Source organism: Garra rufa, chromosome 12 (assembly GCF_049309525.1).
Source record: "Garra rufa chromosome 12, GarRuf1.0, whole genome shotgun sequence".
NCBI classification, from domain to species: Eukaryota; Metazoa; Chordata; class Actinopteri; order Cypriniformes; family Cyprinidae; genus Garra; species Garra rufa.
Genome location: NC_133372.1, coordinates 22,345,891 through 22,363,404, shown reverse-complemented (window position 1 = coordinate 22,363,404; position 17,514 = coordinate 22,345,891). Strand labels below are relative to the sequence as shown.

General features: G+C 33.9%; 1 protein-coding gene across 1 annotated transcript in view; it reads right to left on the bottom strand.

The window, feature by feature from the left end:
• Positions 1–17,514, bottom strand: part of farp2 (FERM, RhoGEF and pleckstrin domain protein 2) — a 71,728-nt gene that overhangs the window by 36,778 nt on the left and 17,436 nt on the right. The window contains exons 3-6 of the mRNA XM_073852535.1: positions 6,581–6,685; positions 3,872–3,914; positions 3,713–3,791; positions 3,531–3,632 (exon numbers count right to left, since the gene is read on the bottom strand). Of these exons, the coding sequence (XP_073708636.1) occupies positions 3,531–3,632; positions 3,713–3,791; positions 3,872–3,914; positions 6,581–6,685 (329 nt within the window). The remainder of the gene's footprint in view (positions 1–3,530; positions 3,633–3,712; positions 3,792–3,871; positions 3,915–6,580; positions 6,686–17,514) is intronic.

Genomic DNA, 17,514 nt, shown 5'->3' with positions numbered 1-17,514 from the left:
GTTCCTGGTGGAAGATGTCTGTATAAATCTTCTTGTAAATAAACTACCGGTGCTTTTTCTGAGTTCTCAATGTCTCGTTTTAAATGTCAGGGCCCTAGGAAGTCTACCGATGAAGTGTGGAGCTACTTTGTGCCTCGTAAATGGCGTAAAACAGTGATTTATTTACATGGCTTTTCCGATGCCCTGTTCACTCTCATAGACAGCCTGTTGTGAGCATCGGCTAACTGACCCCAGATTTCGGACAGCTGGACACAAACCGAGATGAGATATGCAAGGTACGTTTACACTCGGTATCATGATTCAATACACTTTAGGTCAATATCACACCGGAGTTCTCCTTTAATTGAACATTTTAACTCGATTACGATTAATGAACGATTATTTTATTTATTAATAAAATTATATTTAATTATATTTATATAATATTTAGATAATACTTATTTTTTTGCCCTCATAGTTCACTGACAAGTTTTGTACAGTAAATATGCTCACATATTACAAGTGAGAGATTTTTGAATGAAGGGTGCATTGCTTGATTTTAAAATAATTGAAGGAAACACACACTATCTACTATCTATGATTATTTATTGAACATCAGTGTTGAACAACTGAAATTAAAGCACACATTGCTTATATATATATATGTGTGTGTGTGTGTGTGTGTGTGTGTGTGTGTGTATATATATCTATCTATCTCACAAGTTTTAGATTTTAGAAATGCACATTTGACAGTAGCAGAGTTGACAGCTGTTTCTGTGAGTATCTGTAAAAATAACAACAGCCTCATCTTTCATACATTTGCATACATTTGTAGATTACCACTACCACGGTAAAGAATTTGTAATGAAAAACAGCATCCTGAAGACATTCAGTATAATTACAAATGCACAACTGTAATGACTAACAAAAATATTGTTATTATATTCCATTACTCCTTTAATATATTTAGCACATTATTAATATAATAAAATTCTATATGAATATTTTACTTTTCTGCCATGCCATGGTTACTGTCAGTGTTACTACAGTAAAACCATGGTAAACGTTGGTGATTTGTAGATTGAAACGCCGGATCGTCAGAATACTGTCAATTGCACTTGTTTAATTGTTTTTTTTTTTTTAATTGCCTTATATTGGCATTGTAAGCATATGATTTAAAAACATTTTTATATAAAATTATTAGTGAAACATTTTATACATCTTTATTTGACCTCAAAGTAGAGACCTGCACAGAAACAGAGTGCGGCGCGGGACAAAACTTGATGCGCGAGTGGGTAGAAACTCGTGTGTGCGGGATGTAGGGGGAATAAAATGATTAGAGGGACTCCCGGAAAATACAAATATATAAACATAAAATATCTAAAAACATACAAATTGTCATTCATCTATTACACAAAAGCAACACGAACAACTAATATAACTTAAAAATGATTAACAGGTGCAAGAATAGGAAGTTTCTGGAATGCAAGGCTTAAGTTAGAATCCACTCACCGCTCAAAAGTTCTTGCGCGCTGCTTAATATTGCGTGCGCACGAATCCACTCATTGCAACACACGAAGTGTAGACACTGTTAAATATTCATTGTGCATATATTCATTGTGTTATAAGAGTTGTATGAGATCGCGATGAACCGAGATAGGCGGGGAGTGTTGTTTGCTCGCATTCTGCCATGCATGCACGCAGCAGCCCATGCTTGCTTTTCTGTTAAGAATAAGATCGATGTACTCAAAAAATCTGTATAGGTAACTTCAATGCAGGCTTTTGCGGGCGGGAGAGGGACAAAACATGAATCTCACGGGCGGGAGTGGGACGAGATAACATATATTTCCGTGCAGACTGAAAAATCTGTCACACGCAGGTCTCTACCTCTAAGCATATCAGCTCCCGCGCCCCCCTCTGTGAACTCTGGCGCCTCCCTGTTTTTAAAGGGAAAGTAATCGAAATAATCGACCAGTGTTGTTTTTGACAACCATCTTAGATTTAGTCTTAGTCTTTTGGACTAAAATGCTTCTTAGTTTTAGTCCAATTTTAGTCGACGAAAAGTCAAAAAGGTTTTCGTCCAATTTTAGTCGACGAAAAGTCAAAAAGGTTTTAGTCTAGTTTTAGTCGACGAAAAGTCAAAAAGGTTTTAGTCTAGTTTTAGTCAAAAAAAGGGAAAAAAGTAGTCTTTTAACAAATTAATGTAGGTCAGTAAGTATTTTGCTGTTGGGTAGTGTCACTTATAAGTTCTGAAAATAGCAGATCTATAGTTCAACACAATGTGAGCTTCCGGATCGACTATTTTCACCAATAATTACAATAATGAAGGAATGTTTTAGAACATAAAAGACAAACAAGGATGGAATGCTAAAACGGCTTGCCATACTAGTATAGCTAAGAGTATTTAATGCTAAAACGGCTTGCCATAGCGTCAGATACTTAAGTTTTAATTGGCATGCACAATAAGCTGAAATGTCATGCATTTTAAACGTCTGACGGACCACCCACTAACATTTTCGTCTATTCTCGTCTCGTCAACGAAAACTCACACACGTCTCGTCATGTTTTAGTCATCAACGAGCCATTTTTATCTCGTCATCGTCTCGTTATCGTCATGAAAAAAAGTGGCGTCAACGAAATGATTTCGTCATCGTCATCGTTGACGAAAACAACACTGTAATCGACCTGGAAAAATTTGATCGATTATAGGTTCTGAATGTAGATTTCAATTACTTTTCTTTTAATCGCCCAGCCCTAATAATAATAATAAAAAAAATTGAGCAGCAAATCAGAATATTAAAACGATTTTTGAAGGATCATGTGACTGGGGTAATGATGCTAAAAAATCAGCTTTAAATTTACAGGAATAAATTACATTTTAAAATATATTCAAATAGAAAACAGTTATTTTAAATAGTAAAAATATTTCAAAATATTACTGTTTTTGCAGGCTTGGTGAGCAGAAGAGACTTCTTTAAAAAAACACTAATAATATTACTGTTCAAAAACTTCTGACTGGTTGTGTATATTAAAATAGAAAATTATTATATATTATTAGAAAAAATATTTTACAGAGTTAAAGTTTTTACTGATCAAATAAATGCAGCCTTGGTAAACAAAAGAAATTAATTATTATTATTTTAGTTTTTTTAGATTTTGAAGATTTCTAATAATTTTAGATTATTAGATTTTGAACAGCAATGTAATTTTGAGGGTTGAACCATTTGATGATATTTTACTGCCTGAAATGACCATATATAAGCTACAAAAATGTCAAATTATCTCATATTTCAAAAGATACACATTAAGGAAGATGCAAAAGTCATCTGTGATATCAAATGTTTTATGTTTTTTTTCCTGTTTCTGAATGTCGTCATATTCAAGCCAGTGAATGAATTTTCGAGCAGATTCAGAGTCAGAAAAACTAATCATATCAATGATCAACATTGCAAAGCAGAGACACAACAAAATCAGTGTAACATAATAGATTTAAAACATTATGGAGGACAAGAGTCACATCTTCAGGTAAAGTAACTGATCTCATACTATACATACATTGCACCAAATGAGAGGCCAGCAGGGCGGCAGTGTTTTCCGTACAGTTCATTCGGCCATCTATTAGATCCCTCTTGATTTGCAAAGAAAACAAGTACCTGGAGAAAAAGTATGCAGTTAGAAGCATTGTTCACCTTGTCTATAAAGCAGCATGGAGGAGGATTTCTGACTATCTTACCTAGTAAACTCCTCTTGAAGCTGACCAGGATCTGGAGGAAAGAACTTTACAGACAACCGAAAGAGTGTGTTCATCGGCCCTGTGGATAGCAAGGATAAACACAGGTTTCAAAGACCCTAAAATCCTAAAAACACAAGACAAAAAAGAAAGTGCACTTACGTCTCACTTGTTTCACTATGAGCTTGGTGGGCTCCAGCCAAACCTGTAGAAACAAAACAATCCAGAGCAATAAGATTGGCATTTCAGCTTTTAACCACCTTATAAAGTCTAAGCAATAAATAATACAAATAACCTCTCACTCTTTCAAACTACATCTGTTTCTGGGCTTTCAAGAAAGAACATCTCAGTCACAGAGGCCACAGATGAGATCTTGAGATGCTGACTACACCGAAAACATATTTCAGGAATTTCTGGAAAGTTATTATCAGCTATTATTCAGATGCTCCGGGATATGCACATTTTTAATTCAAACCTCTCGGTGCTTGCCTGTTTTGGGGTCTCGCATAGATGTAGATGATCTGTTTTAATTGTGTGTGTCTGCAGAGTTTGTAGACGCCCTGCTCCTCCAAGCACATCTGGAGCTGATTGTGGCAAGAATGTACCTTTTCTCACTCCACCTCCAGCTCCTTCTACTGCGCTGAGCTCTCATCTTGTAGAGAATCATCACAACAACCTCGTACACATACATTCCACACCTGATTCAACTCTCTCCAAAAAAGCTGGCTTGGCACACTCAAAAACAGATGGCCAACAGACTGTCTTCATCTTAGTATTCATCTTAAAATGACTTGTGAAAAAGTTGTGTTTTTTTTTTTGCCAATAATAAAGATGGAAAAAGATGCATTAGGGTGATAATTAAAATACTATGTAAGTGGGTTTTATACAACACAACAGCCCTTTGTTAGCAGTCTAGCGATTTTAAAAAGTAATAAACAGTCCTAAGCAATGAACCAATTCAATAATAAAACAAAAAACAAAGCAAAAAACAAACATAACACAAATCTAAAACAAAAAGAAAAGCTGCAACAAAAACATTACAAAACATTTACAGGAGTAGTTCACTTCCAGAAGAAAAATTTACAAATCATTTACTTTCCCCCTTTTAATCCGAGATGTTCATGTCTTTCTCTCTTTATCAGTCATAAAGAAAACATTTCAGGATTTCTCTCCATATAATGGACTTCTATAGTGGCCGCAAGTTTGAACTTCCAAAATGCAGTTTAAATGCAGCTTCAAAGGGCTCTAAACGATCCCAGATGAGGAATAAAGGTCTTATCTAGTGAAACGATTGGTTATTTTCATTAAAAAAAAACATTTACATTATTTTTAAACTCAAATTCTCATCTTGTATAGCTCTGCATAAACTCTGTGTATTCCTGTTTATGACAGTTAGGGTAGGTCAAAAAACTTTGTAAAAGACGTTTGATCTTCTTTGCATGTTCACTTTGTAAACACTGAGTTGGTACGTCTGCCATGATGTAGGGCGATTTTAAAGTTGGAGGAGAAAACGAAATGGGAGTCTTTCAACAAAACCTACCTGTATTGAACCGGAAAACACAAGAGTTTACACAAAGCTAGACAAAATGAGAATTTGAGGTTAAAAGGTATATAAATTGTATATATTTAAAAAAAAATAATAACCAATAGCTTTGCTAGATAAGACCATTCTTCCTCAGCTGGGATCGTTTAGGGCCCTTTGAAGCTGCATTTCAAACAATTTGTTTATGACTGAAGAAAGGAAGAAAGAACATCTTGGATGTATTTCTTTATTCTGCTAGAAACAAAATATATTTTGAAGAATGTTGGTAACCAAATATTCAGTTCCTTTTGAATTCCATTGTATTTTTGTCAATGCAATAGAAGTCAATGGGAACCGAAAATATTTGGTTACCAACATTCCTCAAAATAGAAGAATGAAGAAATACAGGTTTGGAACAACATGAATAATTACTGATTTTTTTCATTTTTAAGTGGACCATCTCTTTCAAAGGAAAGTTCACTCAAAAATAAATATTCTGTCATTAATTACTCACCCTCATATCGTTACAAACACGCAAAACCTTCATTCATCTTCGAAGCACAAAGTAAGATATTTTTGATTAAATCTGAGAGCTTTCTGACCCTGCATAGAGAGTAATGCAACTATTACGTTCAAAGCCCATAAAGGCAGTAAGGACATCATTAAAATAGTCCATGTGACATTAGTGGTTCCTTAACCTTAATGTTACGAAGCTACAAGAATACTTTGTGCAGAAAGAAAACAAAAATAACAACTTTATTCAACAATTACTTCCCTTCCGTGTCAGTCTTTCTGTGTCTGGACTATTTTAACAATATCCAATATCCTATCCAGAAATACTACATTTCTGGACCTTGAACGTGGTAGTTCCATTGCTGTCTAAGCAGGGTCAAAAAGTCATCAAAAATATTTTAATTTGTGTTCCGAAGATGGTTTGAAACGACATGAGGGTGAGTAATTAATGACAGAATTTAAATTTTTGGGTGAACTATTCCTTTTAGCCCGATTTATTTAAAAAAAAAGGCCTAGCTTATTAAAATAGCTCATAGTTGCAGATATGTGAAGTCTTTCAACATTTGTGTATAGTAACTCTATACAAATGTATCTTTTTAATGATGTTCATTTGTAGGTATATTCTAAAATATCAAGATATGTTCTTTAAGTTTGTGTGCCTGTATCAGGCAGGTTTAAAGGGCACAGAGAACCTCTGAGGCCCAGAGAAAGGCGGCACAAACAACATAATACACCTCCTCGTCTTTTAAAAGCTTAGCCGGGTTTTCAGAGGAGCGGGCCGTTCACAATCCTGTCTTTGTGTGAGCAGGGGGACTGTTTGTCAAGTGGCCACTTACCCAGTTCATCTGCAGGTTCTGAAACTCCAGACCAAAATAATCGCTCTCTATGAGATTGATCCGTCTGAAAACTTCGGAGGAAAGAGTCTGCCCATCCCCTTTTGACTACAAGAGAAAGAGAGGAAAAACAAGACATTGAATTAATACATTTTTATTATGAAAAGATTTTAGCATGGCAATGGATATGACAATGTTAATGTTATTGATCTTGGCTGCTGCTGCTGCTGCAAAGCGAGTACAGGAACTTGCTACGGCCAACACATATACTGATACAGTGCTATGAGTATTTAAGACATACTGCTGCTGCACAAATATCATATATAATATTATAACAGCTCTATACAGGTGGGGCTGGGGAGGTGGAGGGTTAGCAGTCTAGTGACTTCTAATAAGTCGTTTAAATGTAAAGCAGCAAGCTCTTTGGCTATGTATGCAACATAAACCAATCAACTTGTGCTAAGCAGTTTAACGCTGTGAATATCATCAGTTTGCATTAACAACCCATCAGCCTGTGCCATCTAGAGTTTCATGACAAAACTTGGCATTTATGTTTTTTATATTATTTATTTTGTCACAGTACATTTGGATGATAAACAAATTATTTGCTGATTAACAAAAAAAATCACAACTGATAATTAAAACTTACAGGGTAAGCATAAGATTATTTAAAAAAAAGATTTCAAATAAACAAATCTAAATATTTCTCTTCACTTTTCATTCACACTGATTTTTTTAACCAATCCAACCTTATTATAATTATATGGTAACAAAATATTTATTAGTAATTACTGCTGTGATAAATATCAGAATATTATGCATTAGTAATACATTTAGCAAAGGATACATAAAGTAGTAGTACAGGTATGTTAGTAGCAATAGCCAAAAAATGCACTGTATGGGTCAAAAATACAGTTCATTTATGCCAAAAATCATTAGGATATTAAGTAAAGATAATGTCCATGAAGATATTTTGTAAATTTCATATCGTTAATTATATCTAAATTTTATTTCTGATCAGAAATATGCATTGCTAAGAACTTAATTTGGACAACTTTAAAGGCAATTTTCTCAATATTTAGATTTTTTGCACCCTCTGATTCCAGATTTTCAAATAGTATTATCTCGGCCAAATATTATCCAAACAAACCATACATTAATAGAAAGCTTATTTATTCAGCTTTCAGATGATGTATAAATCTCAATTAAAAAAAAAATATATATATATATATATATATATCCTTATGACTAGTTTTGTAGTCCAGGGTCACATATGTAATACTTAATATTGATTACGTCTGTAATTCAATCAAATAATTGAGTGAATGTCTAACTTCATTTTATATAACATGGTCTACATTTTTTCATATTTCCTTTGGTTCTTTCTTTTTTTGAAGATTATGGGGTTGTGAGGGGTAAAATATTTAAATATTTTTGTGGAAAAGCAGCTGCGTCTGCTATGAAGTCGCTGGATATTTGAGGCTGATGGGTGTCAGCGGGAAATATCTGTGGGCTATCTGAGTAATTCTCTACTGCGCGCAGCCGGGCCAAAACCAGACACAAGGCCACAACACAGTCAATCTCTCAGATCAGCTGGACTGTCTGTTGTAAACATATAACTGTGAAAGACTAGGAGAACATCTGAGGACATTTCAGGGCAGACAGGCGGTTAAACCTGCTTAAAGGGAAAAGGGTTTTCCCTGAAAACAAACTCAGGAGTTTGTCATTACAAAATGAAGGACTAATTGCTATGTACTCAGAACACACTGCGCTTAGGTTTTGCCATTCGAGCCTGTTACTTTCTGGGAAAATTATACAGCAGACAGCTGTTTGTAATGTGAAATGTATTTTTAAAGACCATAAAAACAGCCTGACTTGAATTGGGGCGGCTAGATTGTTAGCCTCAGTTCTTTAGTACATTCTAAACTTGACTGATTCTTTCTGCCTTTAATACAGTTTCTTAAGTCAAGAATGTACTCTCTGTGCCAAGCAGGGCAGGTAAGCACCTTCCAAATGGCTTCCTCTAGGCTCTGCCAAAACCCGCATCAACATGTACAACAAAATCAGTGCAAGTGAGAAAAATTCAGAGAGAAATCATAACTTAATTCTTAATTTCATTTTAGTAATAACGTCATTTATAATCTTGCCACTACTCTCTATCCTCTAATGCTGCAAATTACACAGAGCAGTGTTTTTAAAACTTTTGAAACTATTCTTCAAAAGAACAAGGTTCTTTATTTAGCCCGAGGTTATTCATTTCAAGAATCTGAAAGGCTACACTGGTTGTGCTGTATACAGTTGAAGTCAAAAGTTTGCATACAAATCATATAAAAGGAATCATATAAAACGCATGTTAATTTATATTTAGTACTGACCTGAATAAGATATTTCACATAAAGGATGGTTTACATAAAGTCCACAAGAGAAAATAATAGTTGATTTTATAAAAATGACTCTTTTCAAAAGTACATACATACACTTGATACTTAATTCTGTGTTGTTACCTGAATGATCTATAGCCGTGTTTGTTTTTTGTTTAGTGATAGTTGTTCATGAGTTCCTTGTTTGTCCTGAACAGTTAAACTGCCCGCTGTGCTTCAGAAAAATCCTTCAGGTCCCACAAATTCTTTGGTTTTTCAGCATTTTTGTGTATTTGAACCCTTTTCCAACAATGACTGTAGGATTTTGAGCACCATCTTTTCACACTGAGGAACTCACTGATGCTACAGAAGGAAACACAATGCATTAAGAGCCAGAGGGTGAAAACTTTTGCATTTAAACATCAGGGTAAATTGAACTTATTTTCTTTTCTGGAAAACATGCAAGTATTTTCTGTAGCTTCTAAAGGGCAGTACTAAATGAAAAAAATATGATACTTAGGCAAAATAAGAAAAAAATGTACACATCTTCATTCGGTTTAAAAGTTTTCACCACTGGCTCTTAATGCAAAAATCCAGAACATTAATGGAAAACATAATTTAGAAAAAATAATTGAAATACATTTTTAGGGAAAAAAAGAAAACATTTTACAGGGGCCTTAATTTAATTTTTGCTAAACTTTTCATAAATTGCTGTACCTTTCAGGATTTCAATTAATAATTTTTTATTAATAAAATGTAATTTAATCATTAAAACAGTCTAGATAAATAAGGATTTGGAAAAAAATAAAATGGATTTCATTTGGCCCTTTATACCTGATCCCTGAAGATCATCTCTGGCAAAGTCTAATTTACTATACCTTAGCACTGAATTAATACTGGATCGCTCAAGATCACAACTAATAGGTGGGAAAAAATAAATCATATATATATATATATTTTTTTTTTTATTATTATTGTAGTAGCGTCTTCAGAATAAGGTGCTACTACATATACATATATATATATTTATTTATTTATTATTTTTTTTTTATTATTATTAAATGTAGTCTGGAAAAAAAAATATTCTGGCGATTTCTGTCTGTTCCCACTGAATTAGATATTCTACCATTCAAAAATAATAATTTATTAATAATTTAAAATAAATAGTTAATTACTTTAATTCATCAAGGATGCATTACGCGGATTAAAACATTAAACATTGGACATTAAATACGTTAGAATGTTATAAAAGATTTCTATTTTTAAAAAACCTGAAAAAAAAAAAACATGGTTTCCTCAAAAATTTCAGAAATAAGGACTTTTACTTGAGCACCAAATCAGCATTTTAAAATACATTAAAATAGAAAACAGTTATTTTAAATTGTAACAATGTTTAAAAATTGAACACTTTTTACAAAGAAAATAGTTCGCCTTTCAATTGAGGCATTTTAATGTACAATCACTCAATTCTGAAGGCGCTACTACAAAACAATGAAAACCCACTGCTAGTATGAGCAGATCTTCAACGTTCTCACATGTGAGGTGTGTCTCATGCTTGGGCGCGAATTCTACAACGTCTCATTTCACATACTTCAGCGATAATTGGATTACGTTTCTTTTCTACAGCTTTCTCAAGCACCCTAAACTAAAAGCCCATTAGAAGTACAGCATAACAAAAGTAAGCTGTGGATCAACTCGGTGGTGTTGACTGCAACAAGGAAATACCACCCGGAGCATATTTTCCACGTGTCACAGAGCAGTGCCTGCTGAACCCTCAAAGCGCATACACGCTATCCAGCATGTAGGAGTTTCCCTGTTCCAGTTGTAGTGTCAGCTGGGCAGGTTTATGGGTCAACAGTGGCTGGGATTACTGAGCAGCAGATGTTCACAGTCTGGGGAATCTTTCTGGTATTCAGCAAGCCAGCTTGTCAGACTATACTGGCAAGTGCTGAATCCAAACTAACAGTAGTGTGTAAGCCTTTTCATTTAGTCTGTGAACAGAATCTATGTGATCATGCGTGTGAGTGCTGACTGTGTTTGGGCATGTTCAGATCTCAGCAGGAGGCATTTCTTTCTCACAAGCAGGTAGCAGCTTTTGCTGTGTTGCAACGATTTTAGCCACACCTTGACACCAAGTGATAAAAAAAAAAAAAAAAAAAAAAAAAAACCTTGTAAATCATTAACATGGCAGTTACAAGAATGGATTACAGTTTTTCCTATGCTGTGGCTGCTTAATTATCAGCGCCACAGGCCCTCAGCAAAAGAATTCATATTATATAATACACAAATAAAAAAATAAAAAAATCAGATTATACATAAAAACAAACAATGACTCTTCTAAATGATTCTTCTGATGATTTAATTTAAAATTTTCACGCCAACTTAAAACCGTAGAGCCCAATGAAATCAGTTTTATTTTTTCCCAAATTCCATTTAATTTTTTTCAAAAATTTAATTATATTTTTTTTTTTCATTTTAATTTTTGTAGAATTTTTTAAAGATTAAATTAAACGATATTTAATTAAAAGCATGCGTTTTTTTTATTTTAAATTATCATGCCAACTTAAAACTATAGAGCCCAATGAAATCAGTTTTATTTTTCCAAATTCCACTTTTTTTTTCATTTGTTTAATTCAATTTTTTTTATTTAAATTTTTCTAGACTCTGTTTTAATGATTAACTTAAACAATATTTAATTAAAAGCATGCGTTTTATCATTTTAAATTGTCATGCCAACTTGAGCCAAAACTGTAGAGTCTAATGAAATCAGTTTTATTTTTTCCAAATTTAATTTTTTCCATTTAATATTTTAAAAATGTTGTTTAATATTTTTTCCCCAATTCCATTTTTTTTGCCCCAAATTCCATTTTTTATTCCATTTTTTGATTTACATTTTTGTAGACTCTGTTTTGATGCAATTAAACAATATTGTGTTTTATATATGTTTTATTTTTTTCCAAATTCCATTTAATTTTTTCCCCCAATTTCCATTTTTTTATTTAATGATTAAATAAACAATATTTAATAAAAAGCATGTTTTATAATTTAAAACTGTCAAACTAACTTAAAACTGTAGAGCCCAATGAAATCATTTTTTTTTTCCAATTTCAATTCCATTTTTTTCTATTTTTTTTTATTTAGTTTTTCTAGACTCTGTTTTAATGATTAAATGAAACAATATTTAATCAAAGAGCATATGTGAATTAATTGAAATTAACTGAAGTTTAGCAAAAATTACATTTAAGGCCCTATGAAATACATTTGGATATTTTTTCTCAAATTTAGTTTTATTTTTAGCAAATTCTGTGTTTTCCACTATTATTCTGGATTCCTTTTTAATGGTTTCATTTGTTTATAAGCATCTCTAATTAATTAATTTTATAAAACATAAATTTACTATTTAATAAATAATAAATTGTATTATTCTTTTCAGAAACACTGTGTTGTGTATTTACATTTTTCTGGTAAATAAATTCTGGTAAATATTTTCTTCTGGTAAATATTCAATAATATTCAAATAAAATTATTAAAATAACGTTTTAATAATTTTATTTAAGTAATTTTGTCACAATTTCTTCAAGTTAAACAGAACTTTTTTGACCGCTGTGAAGACCTTTACGATTTTGTTTGTATGTAATATTATGACAATAGTTTTTCTCAAAAGAAATGGTAAAATGCTCATGAAGTGGCTCTCAGAGCAATTCTAGATATTATGTTTATGTTCATGTATTTATATTGAGGTGGCAGAGGCTGAAACCACTGCAAGCATCACACATGCTTCAGCATGTAGCATTCAGTAATAGCATTTTTGCGGCTTAATACTCACAGACACTAGTCCATATGGTTTTGATTCAAGCATACTGACCTTTTTATTGCAAGTTTTGTGTACTCAAATAATATTATTGTTCATGTAAATCAACTCAAATCACACAAATCAAAAAGTCACAGAAAAAAAATGAGACATCCTCAGCCAAATGATGAATGAATTGTTATGAATGTAACAGCCAACACATGACTGTACATATTAGATTAACTATTTAGCTCAATATTTATTTCAAAGTAAGAGAAAAGGCTCTCAGGAAATGTGCTGCGGACGGCTACATTTCCCGACTTTTTCGTCACTGTGGTAAGACCGTACACACAAAGCAAACAAAAAAAGTAATTGTAGCTGACCCTACTCGGAGGTTCTTGACTGTGGACTCATTTAAGAGCACAGATTAACACTCTCCCTCACTCAATAGTCTCATTGTTACAGGAATCAACTAAATGCTTCAGGAATCTGACCCTTAAAATAAACAGAGCCAGGCCATTGCATTACAAACCTGATTTCTCACTGTCTGCACATCGGTGGCTAACATCTCAGCAGACAGCTGGACATAAAGAGTTTGTCAGCAGTTAAAATGGGAGTTAATAAGGATCAGAAAAGGGTTTAAGTGTACCTGGCATTACTGACCAACTGCTCTAGTGGGCTGCGTCACCCAGATAGTTAAACGCCTCGCTAAATCCTGCCTTATAAACCAAACTCTCAGACTACAGATTCGACATGAACAGTACACATGAGGTTTGGTGCTGAGGCACAGCACAGAGCAACACATTATCTAGTTGTAGATGTAATGTGATTTAGTCAAATTTAATCAAATATCTCATGCGTAGACAAGTTCCCAGGAGCTACGGTATCATTCGCTCTCTTTTAACCAGAGTTTCTGCTAGGCCAAAACTATTGGCCCATAAGCCCAGTCCTGATCATCTTTAAAAGGTTCTCATTTAAAGTATTTGTCTCTAAAGAAATTTACAATTGCGCAAAAACATAACCACTACTTATTGGACCTTTCTTTGTTTGTTCTCAAACTGGACTGGAACGCGGTTAAAAGAGACATTCATTTCCAGAACAAAAATGTACAGATATTTTACTCATGCCCTTCTCATCCAAGATGTTTATGTCTTTCTTTCTTCAGTCGTAGACATTGCTTTTTGAGGAAAACATTTCAGGATGTCTGAAGGATTCTCTCCATACAGTGGACTTCTATGGTGCCCGTGAGTTTGAACATCCAAAATACAGTTTAAATAGAAGAACGTTCAAAGAAGAACAAACAGCCTTTACAAAAAAAACAGTAAAACAGAGAAGTAAAACAATTTTGAAATTGGAGGAGAAAATGAGATAAGAGTTTTTCGACATACCCTAACTGTCTTGAACCGGAACACAAAGAGTTCACGCAGAGCAAGACAAGATGAGCTTTTGATATTAAAAAGTATACAAATTGTATTTTTTTTTTAAAGAAAACAACAGATAAGACCCTTGTTCCTCAACTGGGGTCATTTGGAGTCCTTTGAAGCTACACTTAAAGGAGTAGTTCACTTTCAGAATAAAAATATATAATATATAATAAAGATAATACTCACCCCCTTGTCATCCAAGATTTTCATGTCTTTCTTTCTTCAGTCGTAAAGAAATTATGATTTTTGAGGTAAACATTTCAGGATTTCTCTCCATATAATGGACTTCTATGGTGCCCCTGAGTTTGAACTTCCAAAATGCAGTTTAAATGCAGCTTCAAAGGGCTCGAAATGATCCCAGCCGAGGAAGAAGGGTCTTATCTAGCGAAACGATCGGTTATTTTCTAAAAACATTTACAATTTATATACTTTTTAATCTCTACACAGAGTACGCACAGAGCTAGGCAAGACAAGCATTTGAGGTTAAAAAGTATATAAATTGTAATTTTTTTAGAAAACAACTGATCGTTTTGCTGGATAAGACCCCTTTTTCCTCGGCTGGGATCTATTAGAGCCCTTTAAAGCTGCATTTTGAAAGTTCAAACTCGGGGGCACCATAGAATTCCATTATATGGAGAGAAATCCTGAAATGCTTTCCTCAAAAAACATAATTTCCTTACGACTGAAGAAAGAAAGACATGAACACCTTGGATGACAAGAGGGTGAGTACATTATCTGTACATTTTTGTTCTGAAAGTGAACTACTCCTTTAAACTGCATTTTGGAAGTTTAAATTCAGGGGCACCATAGAAGTCCACTATATGGAGAGAAATCCTGAAATGTTTTCCTTAGACATAATTTCTTTAGAACTGAAGAAAGAAAGGAATGAACATCTTGGATGACAAGGGGGTGAGTAGATTATCTCTAAATTTTTGTTCTGGAAGTGAACTTCTTCAAGGAAAATATACTTTAGGCTGTAAAGTCAACTGAAAACAGCTAAGTCTGGTTTGAAAGCATTTACAAATATCCAAGATATCCAACATCTAAGATGTTCATGTCTTTCTTTATTCAGTCGAAAAAGAAATTAAACGTTAAAAGTTTTTGAGGTAAACAGTCCAGGTTTTTTCTGTATAGAAGGTCCAAATTGCAGTTTCAGTGCAGCTTTAAAAGCTCTACCTAATCCCACCCGAGGAATAAAGGTCTTATCTAGTGCATAATCGCTTATTTTTTTATAAAAGTATAAAAAGGTATATACTTTTTAACCACAAATGCTCTTCTTGCACTTTATGCATTACGTAGTCATGTTGAAAAAGTCACGTGTGACATAGGCGGAAGTACAGACCCAGTGTTTACAAAGTAAACATGCAAAGTAAGTCAAAAGCCCTTTACAAAAAAGGTAAAACAACGATGTCAGATGATTTTGAAGTTGGAGAAGAAAATAAGATGGAGTTTTCGCCCTACCCTACCTTTTTCGAACCAAAGTACACAGATGAAAAACTGACCTTTCCATTTCGTAATGTGTGAAGTCATCAAGAAAATGATGGTTTCGCTAGATAAGTACCTTATTCCTCGGCTGGGATCGTGTAGAGCTCTTTGAAGCTGCATTGAAACTGCAATTTGGACCTTCAACACGTTGATCCCCATTAAAGCCCACTATATGGAGAAAAAAAAATCCTAGAACGTTTTCCTCAAAGACCTTCATTTCTTTTTGACTAAAGACAAACAGGCATGAACATTTTAGATGACATGGGGGTGAGTAAATTATCAAGGAATTTTGAGTCAGAAGTGAACTAATCCTTTAATTTATATTAATTTATTATTTAACCTAATATATTATCTACTCTGAATCAGCTAAGTCTTTTAGAATCTCAACAATACTGTACTGTTAACAGACATTAAATGAAGTCTCTTTGGAAAGGCTCTATAGTGAACTTGATCTGTGCTTCAGCAAATCCCCTGATTTAAGGTCAAAGCCAGCAACAGCAGCCAACAGGGCCGAACCAATGAAAAGCCCAATCTGTCACGCTTCAACACCCTCAAATTATATCAGAGTGAGAGATGGCAAAAGTTGTCATCTGAGCTGGGGGTGGCGGGGGCCTGAAGCAATCAAGAGACGCTGGCCTCTAGGATTTTCCTCATGGCCAGCTCTCTCAAAGCAGTCACTAATTTGTTCCACTAATTGCATCGTATGGTGGACATTAAGCAGGCCAAATGAGAGAGTGTGTGTAAGGCTTCCTAGTGCAGACTGTACTAACAGAACAGATCACTTGACCTGTGAAAGCTGTTTTGTCATTGTTGATATGCCTATGCTGCACAAGATTGCAACTAAATATTTAAAGAGCAGGTTGTATGGGTTTTCGAAAAATACATTTTTTGCAACATTGTAACATGGCTATCCTTCAATGTAAACAGTCTGCAAAGTTGGTAATCAAAAAAAGTGCATTATACATAAAGATATCGTCTCTTAAAAGAAAGAGTCGACTCACCTTAACGAGTTGTTATATTTTTACATTTTTCTGTCTGTTAGCGATCTATGTCATTGGGTAACACAATAGCATTATCCCTGCCTGGCCGCGAAATACGAACAGTCTGACCTGCCCACAAACACCTCCACTAGTGTGTTTACATCATGTCGAGAAGACGCTGTGTTCTGTGCTGTGAAAGCAAGTTTGTTTTGTTTTCATTGCCAAAAGGTGAAGATGTGAAGAATCAGTGGTTCAAATAATTTTTTCCCACAATACCACAGCAATATAACTTAAACCTTTTCTCGTCATTTTACAGAGGATGGCTTCTCTAATCTTGGCTTTTATCTTCTTTGGCTTCTAATCTTCTTTATTTAGACTAACAAGCGTCTCTGAACCACAACCTGTAAGTACGATTGATACGTTATGTGTACATTTTCAAGCGAGTGCTCAAAATATCTATTGTGCTAATATGTGATGTATACCTAGTGCAGTGATAGGTTTCCAGGTAAACCACGCTATTACTGCCTTACTGAATTAGTTCTAATAATTCGCTGTGAACCCACTATTTCCTAAGAATGTGTCAATTAATGTAGACTGTCGTTGTTCTAATTACTTCATTTAATAATAAAGAATGTAACTTAGACATATTTTGGTTTACAAACTGTGTTGTTTCATCAGTTAGTCAGGTTAGCACTCGGCTAACGTTTTCACCATTATTGTTTTGTTGTGTTTACAGTTTGGCTGCTAAACTTTAGCTGTGGGCACAATTCACTTGCATGTGTGTTAAACAAAATGTTGTTGTGTCATTATTTTAAGAATGGATTGGAGCACTATATTATTGTTTTATGTAAAGGTGCATCAGAGTTGCCAGGTTTTCACAAAACCCGCCCAAATGTTA